The following is a 25,091-nucleotide window of genomic DNA, read 5'->3' as shown; positions in this document are numbered from 1 at the left end:
CAGTACCACCTACTGTACTCATAAGAAGTCGACAGCAAGACTTTACAAAGCAAAATTCTCTAATCTGTTTTACACCAATATCACAAACAGGATAAAACCCTTATAGAGCCGTGTGCAATCCTATTCTATTACCTTTCTGATACATCACTTAGAGCCCTTATGTTTTACGAAAAAAAAAAAAAAAAGCCTGTAATGACACAGAGCTAGAAGTACAATGTTGAAATAATCATTAGTATTTTCCCAAGAATTCAAACAGTAAAATCCACCCTCTTAAGCAACAAATTCATTGTTTATCATATTCAAAATATTACTTCATTTAAAGCTGTATGTGGCTACATTGTTTGCATCATTTGTATGTCTCACTGTCTTCTCAAAAAGTGGCATAATTGCTCTACGTCAAATATTATAAAAGACATGGAACTTACATGTTGACATCTTTTTAAAACCCATTAATTTTTTTATTAAACTGGATGTTACAGGACAACAACTTAAAAAATAAATTCTTTTCAGTTTTGGCTGTTGTGTAGTACTTTAATTTGCCATCATATTTAGCTACAGGTCACTCACCTGGAAGACACAACTGTAGTTTTTCCACAACTGTTGTAATATTCCGTTGCTGAACTCTGCATCGGATGATTTCCTCTGTTTGGGCTATCACCTTAGAGATTTAAAAAAAAAAAAAAAAAAAAAAAAAAGACAATAACAATTGAATTATGCAAATAAATTTAATCTGCTACAAATATTCATAATGCCCATATAGGAAGCACCATTTTCTCACCTCTTTCCCAGCATCCTGAAGCCTTCGGTTGGTATCAGTAACTTGGACCTTAAAAATAATTTCACCTTTGTTAGACAAATATGCATATATTGCCCTGATGTGACTGCTCACCCTTGTAATCAGATCATGCTTCATGAGAAACTTAGAACAAAGAAATGCAAATTCAAATTAACTCTACAGCTTGAACTTGAACTTTTGATCGCAAAGGGCTTTTGTTAACTTCAATTACTTATGACAGTTCTTTCTAACAGATTCTGTGGCAAACTTCTCAAATTTACTTGGGATTTTTGAACTTTCCTTGTTTCTGTAGGTCTGTCAAACAATTCAAATCATTGACCCAATTGACCACTGGTCCCTTTTTGATAACCTCAATGAGCTCTATGGGCCATTCATTGTCTGTAAGAAATGGTGATTGCATTTTATGGTAATTAAACATTCATACTTTGCTGAATGCAAACACCGGGTGGTTGATTAACATCAAACGTGGAAATCTCCAAACCACAGCAACATTTTAATGCTGCAGGTGCAGGCAAAGCTCGACCTCAGATTTTCCCACATAGTAAGTGACTCATTAGGTCATCATAATAAGGAAGCACATTCTAGTTTATTAAAAATCTCATTAATTTCTGAACAAAGATGCTCAATGACCTCATTGACGCTGTATTTGGTCTCTTGTTATCTGAATATCCTTTATATAATGCTCTTCTAATCATAACCTCTGATGAACTATGCTCATTCTGTCTGGTGTGCATATTTTGCTCTCAAAAGTGTAAAGAGAGCTAAAAGGGAGGGATCTCATGATTCACTATTCTGCGTTCTGATTTGGGAGTAAATCTTAGTTCTCATGAAAACTACTAACTCTACCTACTCTCCTACTCATTACAGAGTAAATAAAATGTATTTTTCATGCATAATTGCAGTATTTTTATTTTTCTAATCAAGAATTTAAATTTTTCTAAGGTCTGATATATAAATGCATAAGTAGAAAAAGACTTATGTAAGAAATACTGGCTTTACCATTTGTTGTTGTTTACCTTCTGAGAAAGCCTTTAAAAAGGGCAAAATAATTTTGGTAATGTTTTCTGAAAACATACATTAAAAAAAATAAAATCAGAATTAGATCTAATAAAATATTCAGCTTCGTAAATGTAAATTACTGGATCAGGCAACACAGCTCTAGTCACAAATCCTAAATAATCCACTTTTAAAAAATTGTTGCAAACATCAGAGTGTACGTGATAATCACTAAATTCTTATTCTTCAGTAAAAGAGCCAAGTTCCTTCTTTCAAATTCAACGATATATTCAATGGCATATAAAACTCTGAAAAACTTCCTTACCTTTAATTTTTCTGCATCAGCCCTAACTTTAAGAAGTTCTGTAATAGCATCCACAAAGCCCTGATGGTGAAAATTGCACATCTTTTCTATCTCCCTGTCATGGTTACGTATGCAGGCATCTAGTTTTTCCATAAACCTCTGATGTGCATTTGGTTGGTCATCATATACAGACCTGTTAAATACAAATAAGAAAATAAAAGTTTACTTTTTCCCCCAGTTAAAAACAGTATGCAAGGATCTTTATTGAAATCTCTCTCTCTCAAAAAAAAAAAAAAAAAAAAAAGCACACAAACTTGATGTTACGGTGGCATCATTTGTGATCCATTCCACCAAAATCAGCATTAAAAGAAAGAGATGGTGCAAAACTGAGAATTGAACCCAGCCCTTATGGCATTAATCCAGGTGCTTAACCAGTTACATCACGGTTGACCTGAGCCTCACTGGTCTGTTATTTATGCCCTAATGCTCAAATACGGGTACAAAAGAATCGGTTTCTCTGACCACCTCAAATAGCATGGATCGCTTTTCCATCAAATTCCACTCTTTGCTAAATATAAAGAAGTGCAAACATACAAATTTGCATTTCTGGTATTCCTAACATCAGAGTTATCCAACTAAATCAGGGTTGGATGCTTCCAGCCAGAACAGCCGGAGCACTGTGCGGCAGCAGCCAGACCCCTGGCGGAAGGCAATCCCCACTGCTCCCTGCCTCCTCCTGCCCGCGCTCAACGTCTCCTAAAGCAAAACCATGACGTGCACATGTCTAAGGCTGCTACCTCAGTGGGATCTAACTTTCAGGAATGGTTAGCATCAAGTCTTCCGGTTTATTTTACTAATTAGTTCAATAGTACACATATAAACCTCAAGCAGGAAACATGGCTCCAGGAGAAATTACCGGCGTAGCTTGTTGAGCCGCATCAGAAATAGAAAGCTGCGTGGAAAAATGCTCAAGCACGAGAGTGAGCAAAGGAGATGGGGGCAATTTAAAGCTTTAGACTTTAGTAGTGGAAGCAAGAAAGGAGGTATTACAGAGAACTGCACTGGAAATCAAAGGTATGAATTCTCCCAAAAAAGGAAAGGCAAAGGCAGTTCCAAAATTTCATTAATTAACTTGATATAGCAACAATAGCAAAGACAGGTAATTTTTGAAGCAGCTGTTCAGATAGAGTAAGAGCGACAATACAAGGATGATATAGTCATACATATACAAACATGTTTGTACTGCAAACAAGCAGCATTTGAAAAAGCAGGAGATCAAAAATCTTTAAATTGCTTTTTTTAGCCTCTAACTTCCTTTCATAATTACAAAGTGTTCTCCAGAAATCTGTAAGGAAAAGCTGCTTTAAAAAAAATTAAAATTTAAAAAATCTTAAGGGGGGGGGGGGGGGGGGGGGCTGAAGTTCCAATGGTCTCAATGTTGCTTGTAGAAGTACAGTCTTAAGTTCAAGACCCAGGCAACAGTCAGTCAAAGCCTCTAAAACTCTTGAGTAGAGAGAAAGTACTTCCCTACTAGCCTTCTTGGAGAAGTATGACTTCCCATATTCTTCAAGATCCTCTTTTCTAACCAGACAGCTGGGCTCTGCCAAGATCTGGGGTCATCACCACCTGTTCAACAAACCTACAGTTGAGTGTCTGAGAAGAACTTGACCTTTCAAGGAAGAAAAGGGTATAGAAGAGATTGAAAAGACTCTTGTAAGAAGATGCTTCATCCTTTTTGAGTTCCTTCGACCTTAGAGAATATACTCAGAGAAGCAACTGAAGTTAGAGAAATGAGAAAGGTAATAAGCTGTCTTGAAGAAAGCCAATATCTGATAGCCTGCTTGCTATAGATATTTACCTATTCAATACAATGTTCCTAGAATATCCCCCTTTTGCTTATGATTGACAGGAAAATCAGGCTATGGTACTGAAAGGCAATCTCCTTCCTCCCAATTGCACCAGGGGAAAATCCAAGGTTGTTGACGCATTACATGGTTTAGAAAGAGGAAGAAAAGCCCTCACCCTTTCTACCCATCACAGTTTGAAATGACAGCTGGAAGGAGCAAATGTGTGACAGTCAGACTCTCCTCTTGAGGCTCCTGTCGGACTGCCTGAAAGGGATCCCTCAAGGCTGCCCAGGACAACTGAGGTTTAAAGGGCTGAGTGACCCACACCTGCCAGTGGGAAACACTTGCTCCCAGAACCTGGTACTGGCTGGAGGGAGAAGCAGCAACCTGGCCTGGGAGGAAAGAAGGGTGCAAGACGCATAGTCAGCATTGTGAGCTCTCATTAGGCAACATAATGTTCTGTATCTGAGGACATGGGAGGAAGCATGTACATCATATCACTGCTACCTGTAAATAAATGGGGAAGGATTGAGAAAAAGGCTCAACAACTGATGTTGTAGTGCTCCAAAATATACAGTACAGGCTGGTTACATGAGTGCTGCTCCGTCTCTATAAGAGAAGGGTTAGCAATGTTGGAACCTATAGGGTGGTCATAAGAGGGACATCCACCTGTCTCCAGAGTACCGTTGCTCAAGAAGAAATAAAAAGATTAGGAGGACCAGAGGCATCATATAGTGCCTTCACAGATATGAGGCATGCAGCAGCTTCCCCTGAATGGGCTGGACTCACCATATATACTGCACTGGATGCTAAAGCGAAAATCAGCAAAAAGTTCCAATTTATTATTGCTTCCTTGAGCCTTTCATTTAAGGGTGGAAGGAGTCTCCAAGTTTAGGTCTCCTTCCAATGTTCTCAAAGGGAAGTGAGAAAGGAGTATCACTATCACAAAGACAGGAGACTTCCATCTATTGCTGTGAACTCGTAACTGTAAGTGGTGTAACATAACTGTAAGTGAAAACAGTAGTAAAACACAGTAGACCAAATATACTAAAATGAGAACAAGACTGTAAAAAGATGGTGCAAGAGGAACTCCATACTTGTGTTCATACCACCAAACTTTCTTTGGTGGTAGCAATGCACTGTTTTTTTGGACTTAGTTATTGCCTGATGATTTTGGGGTATCCAGTAGCTGCAGTTCAGCTTGGCTGTCTTGATACCTTTTTATCCATTTCAGATCTGCCAACACTGGCAGACATGCTGTTAAAATACCGAAAGAGGGAAATAGTTTGCAATCAGAAGATTTCTCTTTAAAATGTTATCAAACAATTCCAGACAACGCCAGAAATTCTGGAAGCACATATGATGTAGCATAGGCAATACAGTACTCACTGTTATAAGAATCAGTATTTATTATTTTTTTCTCAGTATTGAAGCTACTTACACTTCAGTTTAATGATGATAAACAAAGTACTGACTGATATTTCTCATGCGTACTATCGCAATATTTAATTCAAAATCATACAGGGAATAAATGTTTAAAATTGAGGAGGAAGAAATCAATACTGTGTATGTCCCAACACACTGCCTTAACCACAAGAGTAGCCTACCTCATTAAAATAAGAGTTACTACTTTATGTTCTATATTACACTGTTTTCTGCAGGGATACTAATAAAATGGTGATCTGTGATCTAAAACAGTATTTTGACAGATCCTTAAGATTCACTAGCAGTAGAAATTCCGTATTAATTACATATGTATATAGCTCCATCTTGTGGGAACAACAACAAATCAACCCTCTTCAGCACACTAGTGAAGAAACTCCTGAGACAGAACTGCTTACCATTATAGAAATAAATCATCACAGTATTTAAAAGAAATTCACACTTTGTATCACAACTCTCTGATCTAGGTGTGAAATAAGACGACAAACAAGTTTACTAACTCTCTTAAGACACCGTACTCTTAGGACATTACAGACATGCTATTTCAGAGGCTTCCGAAGGAAGTCTGTCCTAAAGCACTGGTCTTTTTGAAAGTGTACATCGAGAGCGCCACGCCATCTCTGGCCAAGGACAGAAGTTAGGCTTTTTCTCAAAACTGCAAACGCAACTGAGGTGATGCACACCTGATTTACCCACTATGGAACATGACACATAGTACAGCATGGTTCACTCCTGTTACTGAAGCTTCTTTTCCATACATACGTTTCAAAAATTACCTACATGTATCTAAACAAAGTAATTGCCACCTTTGAATAATTATCTGAAGGCGTACATTTCAACAGATTATGGCACTGCAAGCAATCCTGATAACAATTCTGCACTTTTGAGTTAAACTATCAGGCAGACAAATAACCATATTGCAGTACCTTGGAGAGAAACATGGAATCCTGAAAGCATCCTATAGCAAATTCTTTTAAATTACAAGACAAAATTAACAGACTTTACAACACACACATGCACACACACACGGAGATTTCTGTTGGGAAGAGAGCAAGGTAGTGGTAACCCTTCCAGATGCATTTCTTCAGGAGACTACTACTACATGCAACTATGCCTACCCTAAAAATCTGTCTCACTTTAAGTCGTTTCACAGATGTCAGTGGGAAGTGTCATAAAAAGGGGCAAACACACCTAGGCTATCAAGAAAACTTTTACATGTGTAATATATAGTTCTTTCATTTTGTTTACATTATACACTTCTGAATGAAGAACCCCAAGGATCCTCTTCAGCTTTATGGGCCCTATATTGGGTTCGCATGGCAAGGTTTCGGTAGCAGGGGGGCTACAGGGGTGGCTTCTGTGAGAACCTGCTAGAAGCTTACCCTAGACAGAGCCAATGCCAGCCGGCTCCAAGACGGACCCACCGCTGGCCAAGGCCAAGCCGCCAATCAGCAGCAGTGGTAGCACCTCCGGGATAACATATTTAAGAAACGGAGCCGGGGGGGAAACCAAACTGCACGACTGCAGCTGGAGAGAAGAGTGAGAACTTAGGAGAGGAGCAACTCTGCAGACACCAAGGTCAGTGAAGAAGGAGGGGAGGAGGTGCTCCAGGCACCGGAGCAGAGATTCCCCTGCAGCCCGCGGTGAAGACCCTGGGGAGGCAGCTGTGCCCCTGCAGCTCATGGAGGTATCCACCTCCAGATATCCACCTGCAGCCCGGGGAGGACCCCATGCCAGAGCATGTGGATGTGCCTGAAGGAGGCTGTGATCCCGTGGGAAGCCCATGCTGGAGCAGGCTCCTGGCAGGACCTGTGGCTCCATGGAGAGAGGAGCCCACGCTGGAGCAGGTTTGCTGGCAGGACTTGTGACCCCGTGGGGGAAGTTTGTGGAGGACTGTCTCCCATGGGAGGGACCCCACGCTGGAGCAGGGGAGGAATGTGAGGAGTCCCCCCCTGAGGAGGAAGGAGCAGCAGAGACAGCGTGTGATGAACTGAGCGTGTGATGAACTGACTGCAAACCCCATTCCCCGTCCCCCTGTGCTGCTGGGCGGGAGGAGGTAGAGAAAATCAGGAGTGAAGTTGAGCCCGGGAAGAAGGGAGGGGTGGGGGGAAGGTGTTTTAAGATTCAGATTTTATTTCTCATTATCCTGCTCCGATTTGACTAGTAATAAATTACACTGATTTTCCCCAAGTCGAGTCTGTTTTGCCCGCGATGGTAATTGCTGAGTGATTTCTCCCTGTCCTTATCTGGACCCACGAGCTTTTCGTTACATCTTTTTCTCTCCCCTGTCCAGCTGAGGAGGGGAGTGATAAAGCAGCTTTGGTGGGCACCTGGCATCCAGCCAGGGTCAGCCCACCACAGGCCCCCAGTGATCTGAAATACAGCACAAATCTGAACTGAGCAAAACTGAAAGACATGGTCAGTTTGTATTACAATTGCTTTCAACCCGTGATATATACAGCTATAGGAACCTATAGATAACTAGTGGTTGATTCACACCATGAACCTCTGAAGAGTAAGCTTTTTCTCAGTATGAGTCTTCAAACTGGAAAAAAAAAAGAGAAAATCACTGATGTCGGAGACAGAAGTTTGTTACTTGATTTTGGCACAAAAAAAACCCCAAACCCTCGCAACATACCATCTTAATTTTCAATATGGAATGAGAGAACATTAACTTGAGAGATGAGTTAGACATCAATATTGCGAATCAGTGGCAGGGCAGGTACTATTTTCATTCCTGATTGATGGGGCGAGTAGGGCACCCATGAAGAACAGGAGCAGAGCTGAAGGATTTTTCTGGTAATGTGTAGCAGGTTATTTGTTTATATTTCCCAGAACTCTGCATATAGACACAAAGACTTTTTTTTCTGAGTCATCCCAACAACTGGATGATATGAGTCATATTAATGTCAGTCTAGGTAAATACAAGGTAGTGCAGAAAGTACTTGAAAGAGGAAAAAAGAGAACTAGGAATAGTCAGAGACAGCTTAACCTAGAGAAAGACATCTCAGTCACTGGCTCAATTTTATTGCAATAGGGATATTCTTCCCTTGATCTTTTCTTACCAGCTGAGCTGAAGGGAGAAAGACAAGCATAAACAGATTTGAATTCAGATCTCAACAAAAAATGAAGGAGAATTTTCAGATATGCAACCATTTTCCAACTGAAGAAAATCAAACAAGGTTACTTTATACCATAAAAAACCTCCCTAAAATTTTTATTTTCAAAACTGAGACACAGTATGAAAAATATGTATTTAATAGGTCTTACTGACAATTTTTTTGTGTTTACATGCAAGAATCTATTGAAGCACCAGAGGGCACCATTCTATGCACAAAAATACCAGCAGTTGAGGAAGCAAAAAGGCTAATCTCCAGAGAGCTAAAATTCAGCCAAGAATCGTAAAACCTAACCTGCCATGAATTCCACCTGACACTTTACAAAATAATAATAATTTTTTTAAAAAATCAATTATCCTCAAATCATCTGATCCATTCTATAACAACTCCACACATATGCATTATCACTCTAAGCCACTATCACAGATGTCTTCACAAATGGTTACAGTACAGCTTCAAAAATATATTTCTGCTATGATTTCATAGAAATATTATCTGTGCATGCAACCAGAACACATGTAATCAAACACTTGAGTGCAAATGAGATTAAAAGAGGATCAGCATTTCACTAAGGAGGAGGGAAATAAAAAGTTACAGGCCAAAAAAAAAAAAATCATAAGCCCAGAAATTAATTTAATATATTGCCCAGACTACTGGAAAGGTAGGCAAAGAAAGTGCATATAGGTTATTAAGTGTAAAAGGAAAGGATCCTGAAAATATTTTTTGAGAGTCCAGCAAACACCCCAAATTTGCTTTTTCCCTCCTCATCCCCAGTCTTCACATCTATGTCATCTTCCCACTAGAAAATGAGAATAATCAGAAACCTGAATACAGCTTCCACTGTAATCTACTTGGTGAGTGTTTAGCATGGAAGAATAATCAGAATGAGAACTAAAGTAATTTTGCCCCTTATATCTATGGCAATAGCTGTAACTTTTCAATGGTAAGCAGAACTGCTCAGGTACTCAGGCTTCAGGTAAAAATTAACTTGAAGAGTTTATTTTATTAAAAATAAAAGCTCCGTACTTTCATAAGAAAATAATGATTCAGAAGAGAATATGAATTCCTGCTTGGTGATAAATAACTCTGTCAGTTAAAAATCATTACTAAAATGGTCTACTAGATAAAGGAAAAAAAATAGTATTTAACAAATCCCTTTTGGGTTTTAAAAAAATCTATTATTTCTTGAAGGTTTTGGGATTTGGGGTTTTTTGTGTGTGTTTAGTTTTTTAAATGGGCAATGATTTGATTTTTAATTGCAACCCGTATTCAGGAGAAACATCTCTAAGCTTATGGAGCATTACTGTAAATTTTTAGGGTGAACAATTCTCTTTCTAGTAATCATTTACAATAATAGGTTCTAACAACAACAAAGACTCTTAAAACAGATGATCTATTTGAAAAATAGCAAAAAAGAATTGTCACAAAATATAGAAAAAATACTGATCTCTTTAGAGGACTCCTCACTAAGGACTTGCCCCCTTCCACCATTTTCACACACACCCAGCCCATCCAGTTCGGTCCCATTTCAAGGACAAATTGCAGGTTCCCCACCCCTGCCTACATTGCCACAAAGTCTTTCATTTCCTGATTACACAAGACATATGAAGCAATTAAAAACTCTCTACACACATTCCTTTCGGGGTACTGATAACCACTTAGTAAGTGCCAATCAGGTGACAATGATGGGAATTACACATATCTGCACAACAGCTGTACAAGTTTGACATGGAACGTAAGCCTGACCATGCAACTTCTGAACTGTAAGGGATGCAGGAGAAAAAGATTCATTTGTAGAGCTTCAGATTTAGCATTGTCGGGGAAAAAAAAAAATTTTAGCTGATCACTTTGATCAGTTATACCAAGTCGCAAAAGAAGAAACTCAGACATACAATTTTTATTCCATTTTTCAAAGTAATACTTAAAGCAAAACAAAACACACACAAATAAAGCCAACTCTCAAATGAAGAAACTGTGCTTGTGGAAAATCGTGGGTTTAGAATTCATATCTTGCTACCAAAGCCAATTTTGTACTGAGGCTAGAGATGCTCTCAACTAACTCCCACACACACTCTGCAAGAAGTGGCCCAGTAGATGTTTGTTCTCTCCGTTTCTCATTTGATTTAAAAAAAAAAAAAAACAACAACAAAACAAAAGACCGAGAAAGATTAAATAAAATTATAAAAGGAGATTTACAATTCAAATTTGCATGATGAGTTCAGTGGGATCAATGCAAGCACAAAACACTGACCATGCAAATTAAGATTCTGCCCTTAAAACAGACCTGTCATTGTGACTATAACCATGGCATCCCTAACCACGATACTGTATCACACACTCCATTTAAGCTGCAATTTCACAGGAAACACTGCAGAAACTTCCTTTGTCCTACAATATACAAAGATATTTTCTGTTTACACAAACTGCAAACTTTGTAGGGATTTTTCCATGGAGTAATTTCATATAGGTTGCTGCGTACACCCTAAAAAGCTTTATAAAATAATGTCCAGGTGTTTCCTGTAATTCAACTGGAGTTATGGTAATAAGCACATTTCTTAAAACCTAAGCCGCCTTTCTATGCCAGGCACTACCTAGGGTCCAGTTCTGCCATCCTTATTCATAATTACATCTCGCCGCTCTATTTAAAAGACCACATTACATGCCAGAAAAACGTAGAACTCAAGCTATGGCCTAATCAGAGAAAAGATTTTATTAATCTTAGTTTAGCTGTTATGCTTTACTTGCCTGGTTTTCCTGGATGTGCAATTTCTGTGAATTGTTCTCACTAATAGTATCCTGTTTCTATGAGCAGGAAAGGGCCGAGTACAGTTTGTTAGTTAACATTACTTCCTATAAGCAGGGTCCATATTCTGTAGTAGCAGCACTACAGCCATCATTGTTCATGCTGGATAAGCAATGGATCACGCTGATGGCTGTTAATGGACATCCTCTGCAGCGAAACATGAACTGATAATCAGCAAACCCAGATTTGCAATAGACTTCCTCCTTCCTGTTTTTACACTGCTGACCAAGGAGATGCCTCTTCCTGCTAAGCCTTTGTGCGACTTACTGATGTATGAAGCAAGAAACTGAAAAACAAGTGCTGCACTACTATTTTTTTTTCTAATTTTGTGTTGTAATAGCAGAGAAAAAAGATAGCAAAGAAAACACTAGCTTCGCTCACTTTAGTACTAGCTATCACCACGTAACCAAATGCCAAGTTTGGCCATCTGTTTCATATACCTAAAAGGCTACAGTGGACGTAGTTGGAACCTATGTTATTTCATAGAAAATAAAATAAGAAAATGAAGTCCACATAGCAATATTCTTATCTTCCCTTAATATTTCCACAGACTTTAACATACCTTGTTCCACTTTAGGAGCAATGGATTCATCCATAAATGAAATTGTGAACTTCTGACGGTTTTTTTTAAAGATTTCATCAGATTTCTATTACATATATCCCAGAAATAACTAGCCATCTATTACAACCTATAGCTAATCTGTCGTCTTTATCTGGGGCACTTTAGACATAATCTTCAAGATAAATATGTACCAATCATTTTGGTAGAGCCTTCATGAGACATATGAAATAGAACAGAGCATTCAATGTCACTAAGGTCTAAGTTACTTATTTCAACAGGCTTTGAATACCAACACTACACAGCGGTAAATATATTATTTTAGAAATCAAGACATCCCAGATTAAATAAAATATCCAATAATTAAAAAGTTTCAAAACCAAAAGAATTAAGAATTTATTCTATTCAATACAGATCAAACCAGCAAATTCTTTGATGTGTCACATTCCTCTGCAAACATATAACCAAAGCATATATTATCCAGCAATTTTATATTATTGATTTTTGTTAACTCTGTGAGCTCACACAGCCTATACATAGGCTGTTTTTAATTCAAAAGGAGGTAGCACACATTGGCTACCTGATTATAGTTTCCTAACTGTATGAAACAAAACAGAACTAACATACAGTATAAAACAATGTCAACTACATTGCTTTTATGTTGAAATTAACTAAAAACAAAACTCGGAAGAAAATGCTGCCTCGCTGAAATCAATGGGGTAGAGATCCTTCAAAGTCACTCTATGCATACAAAGTGTGCAAACTGTGAAAGTCCCAGTGAGAGCTGCTACCAACACAAACATCTAAGTGCCTGTAATAGAAAGGAGAGTGTATTAAAATTGAAGTATGTGATACTTGAATGTTTAAACACTTCTTTTTGAAGTTGAAATGTCTCAAAAGTATCCCCCTAGGTACACATACTACGGTACATGCATTATTAATTTTGTATTACTCTGATTCATGGGAGAATTGCAAGTTATGCTCACTCCAGTTTTGCAAGCAAGTCATTTTCTCTGAGACATAGTGAAAATCCCACCTTTCTCATGCTATATCAAAAAAAAAAAAAAAAAAAAAAAAAAAAAAAAAAAAAAAAAGAGTCCCAGCCCTCTCTGCAGGTCCCTAGTGCAGAACTTTTCAAAGACATCTTTTAGGTCCTCTCTGTCAAACCCCAAGTATTTCCATCAAGGCTGATGCACTCTAAAACCTGCTTCTCTCCTTCTTAATACCTCCATCAGTGATTAAGTTCCCTACTAGTTTGGCATTACTGGCAAAGGTTGAGGTACAGGAAGGGCTTCAGCCAGGCTCCAGGAGAGATCGTTAACTCCTTCCTGCATAGGACACCATTTGTCAGGCATATAAATAATTCCTTAGTAGACATGGACAAGATGAGGAAGAGACGCATTGTTGAGCATACTTTATGCTAAACATCAAATTGAACATGATGTCATTGTTTTACCAAGGTCTGCGGTGACAGGGATTAGGTTTGGGCATTTCAACCATTGCCAGGTAATAGCCAGAAACACTGGCAACAGCTAGATTTTGTAACTAGCCATAGCAAGCCCTTCAGTAAGATAAAATCTAATGAGATAACTTGATGCTGATGCAAAGCTAGGTTGATGTTTTTGAACGAGTTAGTACTTAATAGTTTACTACAACCCATAGAAATAGTTTCCTATTTGCGAACCTATTCCTGGCATTATCTTAGAAGCATTATTTAAGAAATATCAATCCTCATAGATTTTTATGAGCTCATTTTAGTAGTATAATCCATAAAATGCAACATGACAAAACTCGCTTAACTGCAGTTGCTGTCATTTCAGCCTTGTATGTGCAAACTCTCTAGCACTTACAGGTCAAAAACAGGCTTATATTTAATTGAATTATGCTAAGGCTCCTCAGGCAGACATCTGTATTGAGGAAAGTGCAAAGTCTCAGAGCAATGGTTCAGCAACACATAGAGAAAGCCAGAGTACAGCGTATGCTGTTGGCTTCCCCAAAAAATCTGCAAGAAAGTCAGTACCCACGTGACTGGCATTTGTGAAGGATGTAAAATTATGCATTTCCTATGCATATGGCAGGTCCAAAATCTGGGTCAACAGACACTAAATAAAATCAGCTTGAGGAATAAGTCAATGAAGAAATGACATGAATAAGAATTGGCTTTCCTGAATTTAACTGATGTAACAGTGAATAAGCCATTCATATGATGAGAAGGTTAAATTTAGATGACACACAATGACACAAACTGCATGAACCACCTATCAAGTACATTATTCTGGATCTATCTGCAGATGATCCCTCTCTTTTAAAAGCTTGAATATATTTTGAAACATGTTTCCTAAACATGGGAACAATTTCAAGCTCTTTGGTAATGCTTGTGAAATTGGAGAGAGCTATTTCAGAAGTATTCTTCACATAGGTTACTAGTTAGGTTAAAGCTTCACTTGGCAGTTGTCCATTTGGAAAACACTGCAAGAACTGAGTCAGAAGCTGATGCATGAACACCTAAAAAGATCAAGATAACCTGATTTGCAGATACATATTTCATGACAAACTTAATCAGCATTGAACCTAAAGATTTTTTGCATAGCAGAAAAATGCAATGCAGGTATGATTATCCACAGTTTCAGGAGTAGTATGTTGAAACTTGCAGGAATGGAAGCAAATCCTCACCTTCTTCTAAAATATTTTTTGCCACCAATGGCAAATCTGCCTTAAATATCAGGCTAGCCCACAGAAAAATCAGAACTGCAGTTCTGCCACTGAATAAATAAATGCCAGATTAATCAGTCTACAGCATGCACTCTTCTTATGCTGTTTTGACTCTATGTAATGGACTAGTGAGAAAAAAACCATTGCTCCTTCCTAACAATATACACGGTGATAGACCTGCTCACAGAGCCAGTTGCTTTATCTGACTGTTGCCTTTCAACTTAACACTCGGAATATCAAATCCTGCACCAAGTAACAAAACCTGCAACCAACACTACAAGCCAGCCACCGGTTTTTCGGGATACACTGTTCTCAGTCAGCAGGCCATTCTCCTTACTCTGTAGCAACCCAGTTGCAAAACAGGAGCTAGCTATCATAATAAAGATAAACTGATATTTAAATATACAATCAAAGTACACTCTGTGACCTCATCCAAAAAAGACCACAGCTAACACACAAGGAATTTCTAGTTCCTTTGGGCTACTTTGTAACTTCAGTTTGAAAGGGAACCAGGAATGAAACACATTAACTTGAAAACTGAGCAGGGCTTGAAGACAGACCGTTAATGAAGATACAGACTACTGATTTTCAAACCATAAAAATAGCTTACAATGTTGTAAAACATTATCATACTATTTGAAATTGAAATACATGACCAAATAATTTCAATTCTGATTCAAAGCATTGGTTGATCATCTCAGAGTCCTCTTATGTTTGCTCTGTATTTAAAACGAGACTAAGCTATAGACAAAAGTGTGAACTGCTGGCTCAGAATCCAAAACCAAAATAACAAAAACACAGAAAAATGCCTTTAGACAATCATACCTGACAAGTAAGACCACAGGGCAAAAATGGAGGGCAACCACATTTTGTCATTGGATAAGCACATCACAAATCCCAACAGCCCATCCGCACAAAAAAAAGTGCTCAGAAAAAGTACTTCCCAGCCTGCAACTGTGTTAATGCTGTACTATCTTCCCACTTCTAGAGAAGTCATTCATACTGCCTATGCTACTGCTTACTAACTATTCCGCTAAGGACACCGAATCATATAACTAAATCATGCCTGCTAGTAATAATAGCATATACTTTCACTAAAACAAGTTACATTGAGCCTTCAGAGCATCCTGTCATACTCCAAAAGGTATTTTAGGCGCTTTGTTCACTTGGCTTTGGACAGGCCCCCTCAACGGACACAGGAATATCTCCAAAATACAAATTATGGCCCCTGGTTTGGGCAAAGCACCTGCAGTTGCAAAGGGTACCACAACTGAGTAAAAGCAGCAGAATTAGACTCTCACTTCATATTTCTACCTCTAATTTTCTTAGAAACCTTGATCAGGAAAGGACAAAACAGTCTTGCTTGGACCACTATTGCTACCTTCGCTTCCTCAGTTTATGCCTCTAGCAATGCCTCACTGAAGCATGCCTTTTACCTTCAGCTTTTCTGCAACACAAGGACAGAAGTTCAGAATGAACAGTTACCAATCACTTCTAACACTTCACCCATACTCATTTATGAGGCTCACAACAAATCTGCAGCCTACCTCCAAACCCTGTTCAGCCTAAATGAGAAAAAAAGCAGCACCATGCAGAAGTGATTTTGTTTTGCAGCTGGGTGGCTCAGTACTGCTTTTTCCCGTGCAATGCAGTCCTAGGTCAGTGGAAGGTCACCGCAGCATATTGCGGCATCAACAGAAACGCATCAACCTAACAGCCTTTGGTGGTGTGATTCCTGTAGCCAGAGACAACATGCCAGTGTGATGTCTTCCTAGGAGGCTCTCCAATAACTCTGCAAAGGAGTTTCATGGCCAGCACAACTTACAGCAACCTAGAAGATGCTCTAACATCTACCAGGCAACAGCTTGGCGATGACAGATTTCAGGAGCAGAGGAACAGAGAAGTTGCTTAAAACCATTTTTACACTGACTTTTGAGGAGCACTTTCTGAGCTGCAATTGTGGGTCAAAGCCACACAGTACATCCCACTTACAGACACATCAATAGACATAGCACCTCCTTGTCAACCTCGCCTTAGCTATGACACTGCCATCATCGATCCCCCCATAAATTTTAAATTTGATTTTACTTTTGTATTAGTTGCTTAGTCAACTGATTGTGGGCACAGAGGTACTCCTCTGACAGGCTGTGCCTGGGGATCACAGAACACTGCAGACTCAGTGATGCGAAGCTCATGAGATGAAGCGTTCAGAAAAAGTCTACCGTATGCTTACACAATACATTGCCAAGCTGGAGTTTAAGAGTCAATTCATTTATTTTTAAAAAAGGGCTTTGAAATATTACATATTACCACAAGCTCAAAGAGACTCATAAGTATAGTATACCAGGACACCGGCAGAACATCATCTTCTACTCTGTTGAGCTCTACTTTGACCTATTTTGACCAACACAAAACTAACTAACCAGCAGATAAGGTCAATTATTTTCTTCTTAATAAAATTCATCTTATTAATTACCCTGGCATGTCCAACAGAGTATTCAAGAAGTGCGAAGACACTCTTAAAAATTGACTCTTGAAATTCTCTTAATATGTATTTATATGGAGTTCAGTGAGGGCCTGAAAGTTTGTTGTTATTAACTTTTTAATATATTTATCTTTTTTTTGGAGAGGGATATGGGAATTGCCTTTCTTTCTTTTTGCCTTTTCCCTTTTCCTTTACAAAGATTAGAAATGCACTGACAACTCTCCCTGGTTTTGCAAAGCCCAACAGTATGTATATAACATGAATTATAAGATATTAACACATTATATAAAAAGGTGAGAGTGACGAGCCTTTAACAGGTGTTGTCATTAATCTCATTTAGTTAGCCATTAAAGCTAGAAAGATGTTGATAAAAGTTTCACAGTCTGCTGAAAAAAAAATTAATCCTGGCCTGCTATATACACAGTCTGCCTATTTAATGAAAGGCATGTTATACAGTTGATTTAAGTCTCATTCATAATGATTCAGTGTCTGTCACTAAATTTAGAGATGCAAGTTAAATACCAGCAATTTTAAATCAAGAAATTCATCCACTTAAAATTTAAAAAGAAAACTAATCAAACACAATCTCTTCATTTTCTATTTCTTGAGATGCAGAGCAATCTTTAGGAGCTAACTTACTCTCCTAAATAGTAAATAAACCCAATTGTACTAGCTATACCTTGATTCCTCCTATAAAGGACCTGCGTTTCACATTCCTATACATGGGTGGATCTCAGCACTAGAAAATCACCTGCAGGATCAGTCTATATGTTGTTTCTTATCTGTAAATTACATACAAAAATGTTGTATATCAATCTATGCTATTATTTTTTTTATATCATAAGCGCAAGTGCTGCCACTCTTCTAGTGGGGTAGGAAACAGCAGCCTGGCAGAGACAGCCATACCAAACTAGCAAACAAAACACTGAAGAAAAACAAGAGCAGAAATGTGTTTCCATGGAATCTACATACAGCCTACAAAAAAAATTACGCTTCCTTTGTGAAGCATGGATGCATTAGGCAGATATTAAGATCTCGATATGAACAATTAAGGATAAGTCGGATCTTGCATATCCTACGATCTTCAGCATTTAGTGTTACCTCATGCTACTTATCCAAACCGCTCACCTCAAGCCCCTTCTTTTGTTCTGCTATTTCAGTAGGTATGTTGGTACTTTATCTCATACCATGATGCTATAAATATTGCCCCAGCATTACAGACCACAGATTACAAAAACAGTCCATTTCACGTAATGAAATGAATGTAATTTCAGTCATTACATAAGACAACTGGCATCAATGGCTTCCACGACTGGAAACGGATCACTTTATGCTGTAGCCTTATATGGAACCACACATAGAATTACTCAACTCATTTCTTTGATTTATATTGTTTAGCAAGTAAAACCTTGATCTGGTGCAGAAAATAATGCTCCATTTCACGTTCACCGCTTTTGTTCATTGAAATAGATCTTGAAATGAGATGTGGGATTTTACACTTTTCAGTTTCACACAGCGATTCACAAATTTTAATGGGTACAGCTGAACAGATAGCTACAGTTTTGATTTTAATCATCGCTGTTCTTATAAAGTAGCAGCATATTTCTGTGATGTTGGCTGGACTTCTTTCAAAACACTCAGCCAGGTGTAACCATTCTTTAGCCTCATTTTTTTTTTTATTTGTAAATGAACACTAGAAGTTAAATCAGACCAACAGGCACGCACTTCTTTTCCAAAAATTCTGAAAGTCAGCAATGCAAAACTCCCCTTCTGAAAAGTCAATAAGATAACAAGATAGATAAGATAGATGAGACACAAATAAAAAAAGGACAGGACCATGCAAAGAAATTAGGAAACTAAACATTCTTATTTATAAAAACTTTGACCCATTTTAAATGTTTAATGTGACTAAGAGATTCATATCGTCCCATCCCCCTTTTACATCCCTCCCTCATCCACACTTGTCATTCCCAAACATGCCTTCTTCCACTGTGCAGCCTAATTCTCTGTATGTCCTTTACATAGGTTCCTCTGATATAAGCTCTATACTGGAGATGGCAGCAAAACTGCAATTATATTCAATATTTTGTTGCTAATTTTTTTTGTTTTGGTGTGTTTTTTGCAGACATCAGTTCCAACCTGCCTGGGCTTGTTAGCTGAAACATGGCTAAACTGCCTCCAGGGACAACTCAAGTCTGAAAGCATCTCAGCTACTTTCTCTCAACCTGAGCTCACGAACTCTCACAGGTGAAGCTCCTCGTGATGCTCAGCTTCAACACTTCCACACTGTATTCCCAATACTGGCTGTGTTTAAGGAATAGTAAGGGGAGATCAGAGCACAGTTTGCTCCGAGCTGGCCTCTAAGACCAGGCTGACCCCACAAGCAGCCCCTGGGTGATTTGGGCTCTTTGAGGACTGATTAGCCCCAGCCTGGCACAAAGCCTCAGACTGCCACCTCCCACACAGCCCTCAGCGCTGGGGGACCCACTGCAGACACATGCAGCCAACCACAAAATCATTCACTGCAAAGTGCAAAAAGACCCATTTCACGTGCAATGCGCATTTCTCTTCCACCAGTACTCGGCCCCGGGTTCCCCATCCACGTACCCCGTGTTCACCCCTCCTCAGCCCTGCCCACGCTCTCCAGCAGGCACCATCCCCTTTCGGGGACAGCCAGCAGCACCGTGCTCACCGCCCTGCGGCATGCTGCCACACAACCCGCTTCTTCCAGTTCCCTGCACCCAGGTTCCCCATACCTTCCCGAAGAGATAATGTGCAAATTCGCAGTTCTTTCTTCCCAGTTTGGGTAGCATCCGTGCTCTCTCACTTCTTTCAGATGTCTCTAATCAGGGAAGCACCAGCACAGCTCCAGGATGAAGATCCCCTTTCCCCCTGCGCCCCCTCCGTACCCCGACTCACTCCCTCCAGGCCCTGTCCTTCTCTCCCCCGCTCAAACTGAAGAGCACTGACATGCTCCTCTCCAACAGGAAAGATTAAGCAAAACCTTTTCTTCAACATACAGGCTACGCCATTTAGCGCTATGTGGATTCGGAGGGAAAAGAAAAAAAAAAAAAACCACAAAACCCACCACAACATTGAAGTCACGGCGTCTCAGGAATGCTCTGAACACTGTCACGCTCCCAGAGGGAACCTGACCGGGCAGGAGATTTCAGGCTGCATTAGGAAAGGTTGCGCACAGAGGAGCCCTGCAGTTACCGATGCAAACACCCACCCGCAATACGGTTCCCGTCCCGTTCTCAGCACAGACCGGGGGTACCGGCACACGCCAGGGAGATGCCCCGTGTCCCAGCGCGGGGCAGGAGCCCTCCCTGCCCGGGCGCCGCGGAGGCCGCCACCGGGTTACGGCGGGCCCAGCCCCGCCGCCCCGTCCCGAGGCCCCGCGCCGGCCCCGCCGCGCCCGGCCCCGCCGGAAGCCGGGCAGCGCCCCGCTTCCCCGCACACAATGACAGAGGGAGGCCAGCCCGGCGGCCGGGGCACGGCCGCAGCCTCCGCTCGGCCGCCGGCCCGGGGGTGACAGCCGCCCGCGGCCGCGCCGGCCCCGCTCCCTGCCCGCACCGCGGCGGCCCCTTCTCCCTCCGCCGCCCTGGCGGGGGCCGGGGCGCGGCGCCCCCGCAGGGCCCGGGACGGGAGGCGGCGGTCGGGCCTCCGCAGGGCGCCCCCGGGGGGCTGCGCGTCCCCCCCGGGCCCGGAGCGGCTGCTCCCGCCGGAGGCGCTGCGGGCGGCCCCGCGGTGTCTCTGGGGAGGAGCTGTCAGAAAGCGCGGCCGGGCCGGGCCGGGCCGCGGCTCCCCGGGCGGGCAGTGCGGGGCGGAGGACCCTCGCCCGCCGTTGGCGCCGCGGCCCCCGCCGCCCCTCACCTCAGGGTGGGTCCCACGCAGGCCGTGTCGGTGCTCTCGATCTCCTGCAGGATCCGATCATGCTCGGGGAGACTCTCCGCCATCTTGGATGGGAGGGACCCGGCGGCCGCGCCGCTGCGGGAGGCGCCGGGGAGGGCCCGAGGGCGGAGGCGGCCGCGGAGCCGGGCGAGGGGCAGCGGCAGCCGCCGGGGAGGGCTTCGCGGCGCCGAGCGGGGCAGGCGGCCCCGGCGGGGGCGAGGAGGGAGGGGAAGGGGCGGGCGAGGAGGAGCAGGTCGCACCGGGCCGCGCCCGCCCGGTTCGCCCCAGCGCGGCGCTGCCCCGCGGCCCGTGTCGGGGGAAGGGCAGCGCCGCGGGCGCCCTGGGAGTCCGGCAAAGCCCCTCCGTCCCCTGGGCATCTCCGGGGGAGAGCGCGGGCAGCTGCCCCTGCCTGCCGTCTGCCCGCTGCTGCTCTTCTGTGACAGAAGAGGGACACCCAAAACCCGACCCCGCTGCCGGCTACCCCACGGACGGACCAGCTGCCCTTCCCGCGCTGCAGAGACGCCTTGAAAGGCTTATAGGGTCAAACCCGGCCTTTTCCTCTGGGCTAGTTCTGGGTTGTTTCTTGGGGTGGTTTGGTTTTTCTTTAAATCCGTTTGTTTTGCTTTTAGCTGCCCCGCTCAGGCGCAGGCGGCCGTGCCAGGCCCGGCGGGGCGGAGCGCGCTGCCGGCGGCACCGGGCCGTCCGCGGCCAAGTTCGGTCACCGGCTTGTTTCCTTCCTGTCTTGAGGTGATAGTAAGTCGGGGGTCGGGGTAAAAATAGCACAACCAAAAGCACCTTTGTGTGCGTTGGCTTGCTGCGTTTCGCTAGAAACTGGCGTTTGTTTCCTCGTGCCCTCGAGCGTGCGTACAGCAAAGCTTCATTTTTCAATAAAGGAGGAATAGCCCATGTTCTGTTTAAATGATGCACTTTGTGGTTTGTGGCCAAAGATGAGCTAGTCCTTGAGTTCTGCATGCTCGGGAGGCAGGATACACCTGCTTTCCGGGCAAAGTTATCTGCGCGCGAGTGAAAGCCAACGTAAAGAAATGGGCCTGAACTGCAAACCTTCAGGGTGTCGCGAGGCTGCTTTTCCAGTGAGGAACTGGCAGCAGTTTGCAACTGTGAATGCATCAAAGTCTAGACACCAGCCAGCTACAATTGCGTTTGGCACCTCTCCACTTACCGTAATCAAACTCATCATCTCTCTGGCCCTCGTGCAACTACACCTGGACGCTAGTTAATAAATGGCGCTGAAGACTCCGCGCATCTTGTCTATGCTTGTGGTTTTATCATACTCGGTGTTAATTCAGATTAATTCATTGATGACGCCTACCAAATCAACAAGAACTATTCCAAATGTAGACAAGTGCATACCAAGTGTATGCTGCAGAAAGAAAATAGGAAAAATCCTACAGGCTACTGCTGCAGCAGTATTTCCTTCAAGAAATCACGCAAATGCAGTAACAAGCTTCCTATGTTCCTTTTTTTTTTTCCCCATCACCAAATTACTTAAGTAATAGATTGACACATTTTTCAGGGTAAATTAAATTTTCTTTCTTTAGCCTGATGGTCACTGCAACCTGATGCCTACAGTGCCAGCGAGGCTATTTTTAAAACTCTTTTACAGATACTGACAACATAACATCATCATCTTTTCTGTATTACTTTTTTGCAGGGATGAATATGCAGAGGAAATTTTTTTCAGTTGCACTTTTACCATTAAACAATTTCCATAAGCTGCAAATGAAAAAAAATACTAAAATCTTCAGATATTTAGGAATATCAATAGTAAAACCTTAAGTAGTTGTGTCTTTAGTGATTAAAAAAGAAAGTTGCATTTATTAAAAATCTAAAGCAGCAATTGATTCTTTAAAAATGTAGCCGTTAACAGCAAACTGAAAACACTGCTACACAAAAGAGCAAGTTTCCCCCTGTTTTCATGTTTAAGAGTAGTTTTCTTCTACACAGAGAATCTGCAGCCAGCCTCCAGTAACAGATAGCTTTGTCCTGGTGAAAAGAAAGAGCTGAGTAGGTGACCTTGGTTTGCATTTTTTCATTTAGGGCCAATCACATTGAAATTAAATTCAACTTTCCTGTAGATTTCAAGGTCAGGAAAACAAAGCTTCTAATATATTCAGCTGACTGAAAGAACAGAGATAGAATGGAACAAATCCATCATGAACAATGTAATATTATCTAAAAGATGCATACCTTAGGGTGGTTCCAAGAGGCAGCTCAAAGGACTGGATCTCAGCAAGGGCATTTTCATATATTTGATCTTTGTTTTCTTCTATATACAGTTCTGACAGATTTGACTTACTTTTCCTTGCCATAGATTAGCATAAAACTAGTCTAACTTTAGGAGAGGACTTTTATTCTGATTATTATCGTTGACTAAGCGACTCTGTAGTCAGCAAAACCAGGCATGAAAAAACAGATCCTGCGCTAACCTCGTGACTCCTGAGGACTTTGTGTCCAAGAATGGTGCACAGCTGCTGTTTTCCTGTCTCTGCTGGTAACATTTGCCTCGCATGCAGTACCCAGGCCTGCACAGTTTTGTGTGTGTGTGTCCAATTTATTTATCTTAACAGGAAATTTACTGGCAAAAATGTTATTTTTACAGCCTTGTAATAGTTCAGCAGCAATAAACATTGTCTGAAATTTAGTCAGTTTGAAAACACAATTTTAAAGTCATTTCAGACACTAGACATCAATGCTCAATTTCTCTGTTAAGTTTTATGAGATTAAAAATAATATTTTTTTAAATACTGTATTTTTCATTTTGCTGTATAAAAAGCCTGCACACACAAGAAATGAGCTGGGTTTATGAGGCAGGTTTATGGACCTTGTAAAGCAGACTGGAAAAGCAGATAAACTTTTATGTTCTTGTCTTTTTCCTTTTCCGCATTAGTAGATGTTACTTATAATTACAGAGTGTAAAAAATGCTCTAACTCTATGAGTGTGCAATAAACAAAACTTACTAATTCATTACCTGTGTAGAAGAAAAAAAAAATGGATAAAAACTCCTACAAATGTTGAGAGTGGTGCTGCTGTCAAGTCATTGTCATTATGGTGATGGAAAAAAAAAGTACTTTGCACAACTGCCACCAATTACTTTAATCTCAGGCAGTTATTTCAAACAAGAGACTGGAGTTTTAGATCTTCCAATTTAAACGACTTTTTAGAAGCCTAATTCAATATTATGTAGTGTAGTCAATCTTATGCTATTTGGTTATTTTGGATGTTTCAAAGGTTTTAATCAAAAAATCCTATCTCAGTACTGCTCCTGACAAAATTGCTGAGAGTTTTGGCGCTCATGGTGCAGTCAACAGTTAAATGCAGGAAAACAGAAATTATTCATTTCTGACCAGGCTGATAGATTGTTTATTCACTTCTCCGAGCCCAGCGGGAGCACTGAGGAGATGAGTTCACATCAGTAGCAGTGGGAAAGAGCTCTAAAGGCTACAACGAGTTACACACCTACAAGTCTGTGACACGTTCCCTTGAACAAGCTGCTTTAATCACCTGGTTATTTTTAAGCCAAAATGAAGCAACTGGTCTGTTAGCATGAATATCCAATAAGTTTCCTGCTTTTGTGTTCTAAACAGTTGTGAGCCGTTTTTACCCCTTTCACAAGAAATGGGAGCATGTGATTGAGCCATCCAGCCACTGGATGTCACACAAATGCAGATAAAAGGATATCGTAACTACTCGTTCTAATCTTCACAGACACCAGATTCACTTTTAGTCCATCAATTATGAGGCGACGCTGTGAAAGTAAACTGCAAAAATTATTACGCTGAATAAGCTGAAGCTTAAGCTTATTCACGTGATGGAAGAAAGTACATCTGCTGCCACTGTGGCAGAGCACAGGAAGGCCAGGTAAATCGGAGACGCTTTGCACATCTACACCCAGCCATCACACGCTGTGGCGTGCAAGAAAAGTAGGATGCAGCAGTGGGAGCATGACGCTTTATACAGCGTGCTTTTGTGAATGTTTTTATGTGGTTTTAAGTGAGTTTGATACTTACAGAGGCTTTGGGCACAATTTCTTCTTCCTTCTTTCCCAAGAATTCACACAGAAGCTTGCTTTAGGACTAAATCAACCAAAATAAGCAGTACTCCGAATCTGTCG

At 41.3% G+C, this 25,091-nt stretch overlaps 1 protein-coding gene across 3 annotated transcripts in view; it reads right to left on the bottom strand.

The window, feature by feature from the left end:
* Window positions 1-21,029, bottom strand: part of EXOC6 (exocyst complex component 6) — a 99,308-nt gene extending 78,279 nt beyond the window's left edge. The window contains exons 1-4 of one of the 3 annotated variants that reach the window (XM_075718027.1): window positions 20,941-21,029; window positions 2,118-2,289; window positions 779-826; window positions 568-658 (exon numbers count right to left, since the gene is read on the bottom strand). In XM_075718027.1, coding sequence (XP_075574142.1) covers window positions 568-658; window positions 779-826; window positions 2,118-2,289; window positions 20,941-21,023 — 394 coding nt within the window. In that variant the 5' untranslated portion in view covers window positions 21,024-21,029. The remainder of the gene's footprint in view (window positions 1-567; window positions 659-778; window positions 827-2,117; window positions 2,290-20,940) is intronic. The other 2 variants (XM_075718026.1, XM_075718028.1) reach the window with 2 other exon arrangements.
* Between the last annotated feature and the right edge of the window lie 4,062 nt (window positions 21,030-25,091).

Source organism: Pelecanus crispus, chromosome 10 (assembly GCF_030463565.1).
Source record: "Pelecanus crispus isolate bPelCri1 chromosome 10, bPelCri1.pri, whole genome shotgun sequence".
Taxonomy (NCBI): Eukaryota; Metazoa; Chordata; class Aves; order Pelecaniformes; family Pelecanidae; genus Pelecanus; species Pelecanus crispus.
This window is presented reverse-complemented; position numbering and strand designations above follow the sequence as displayed.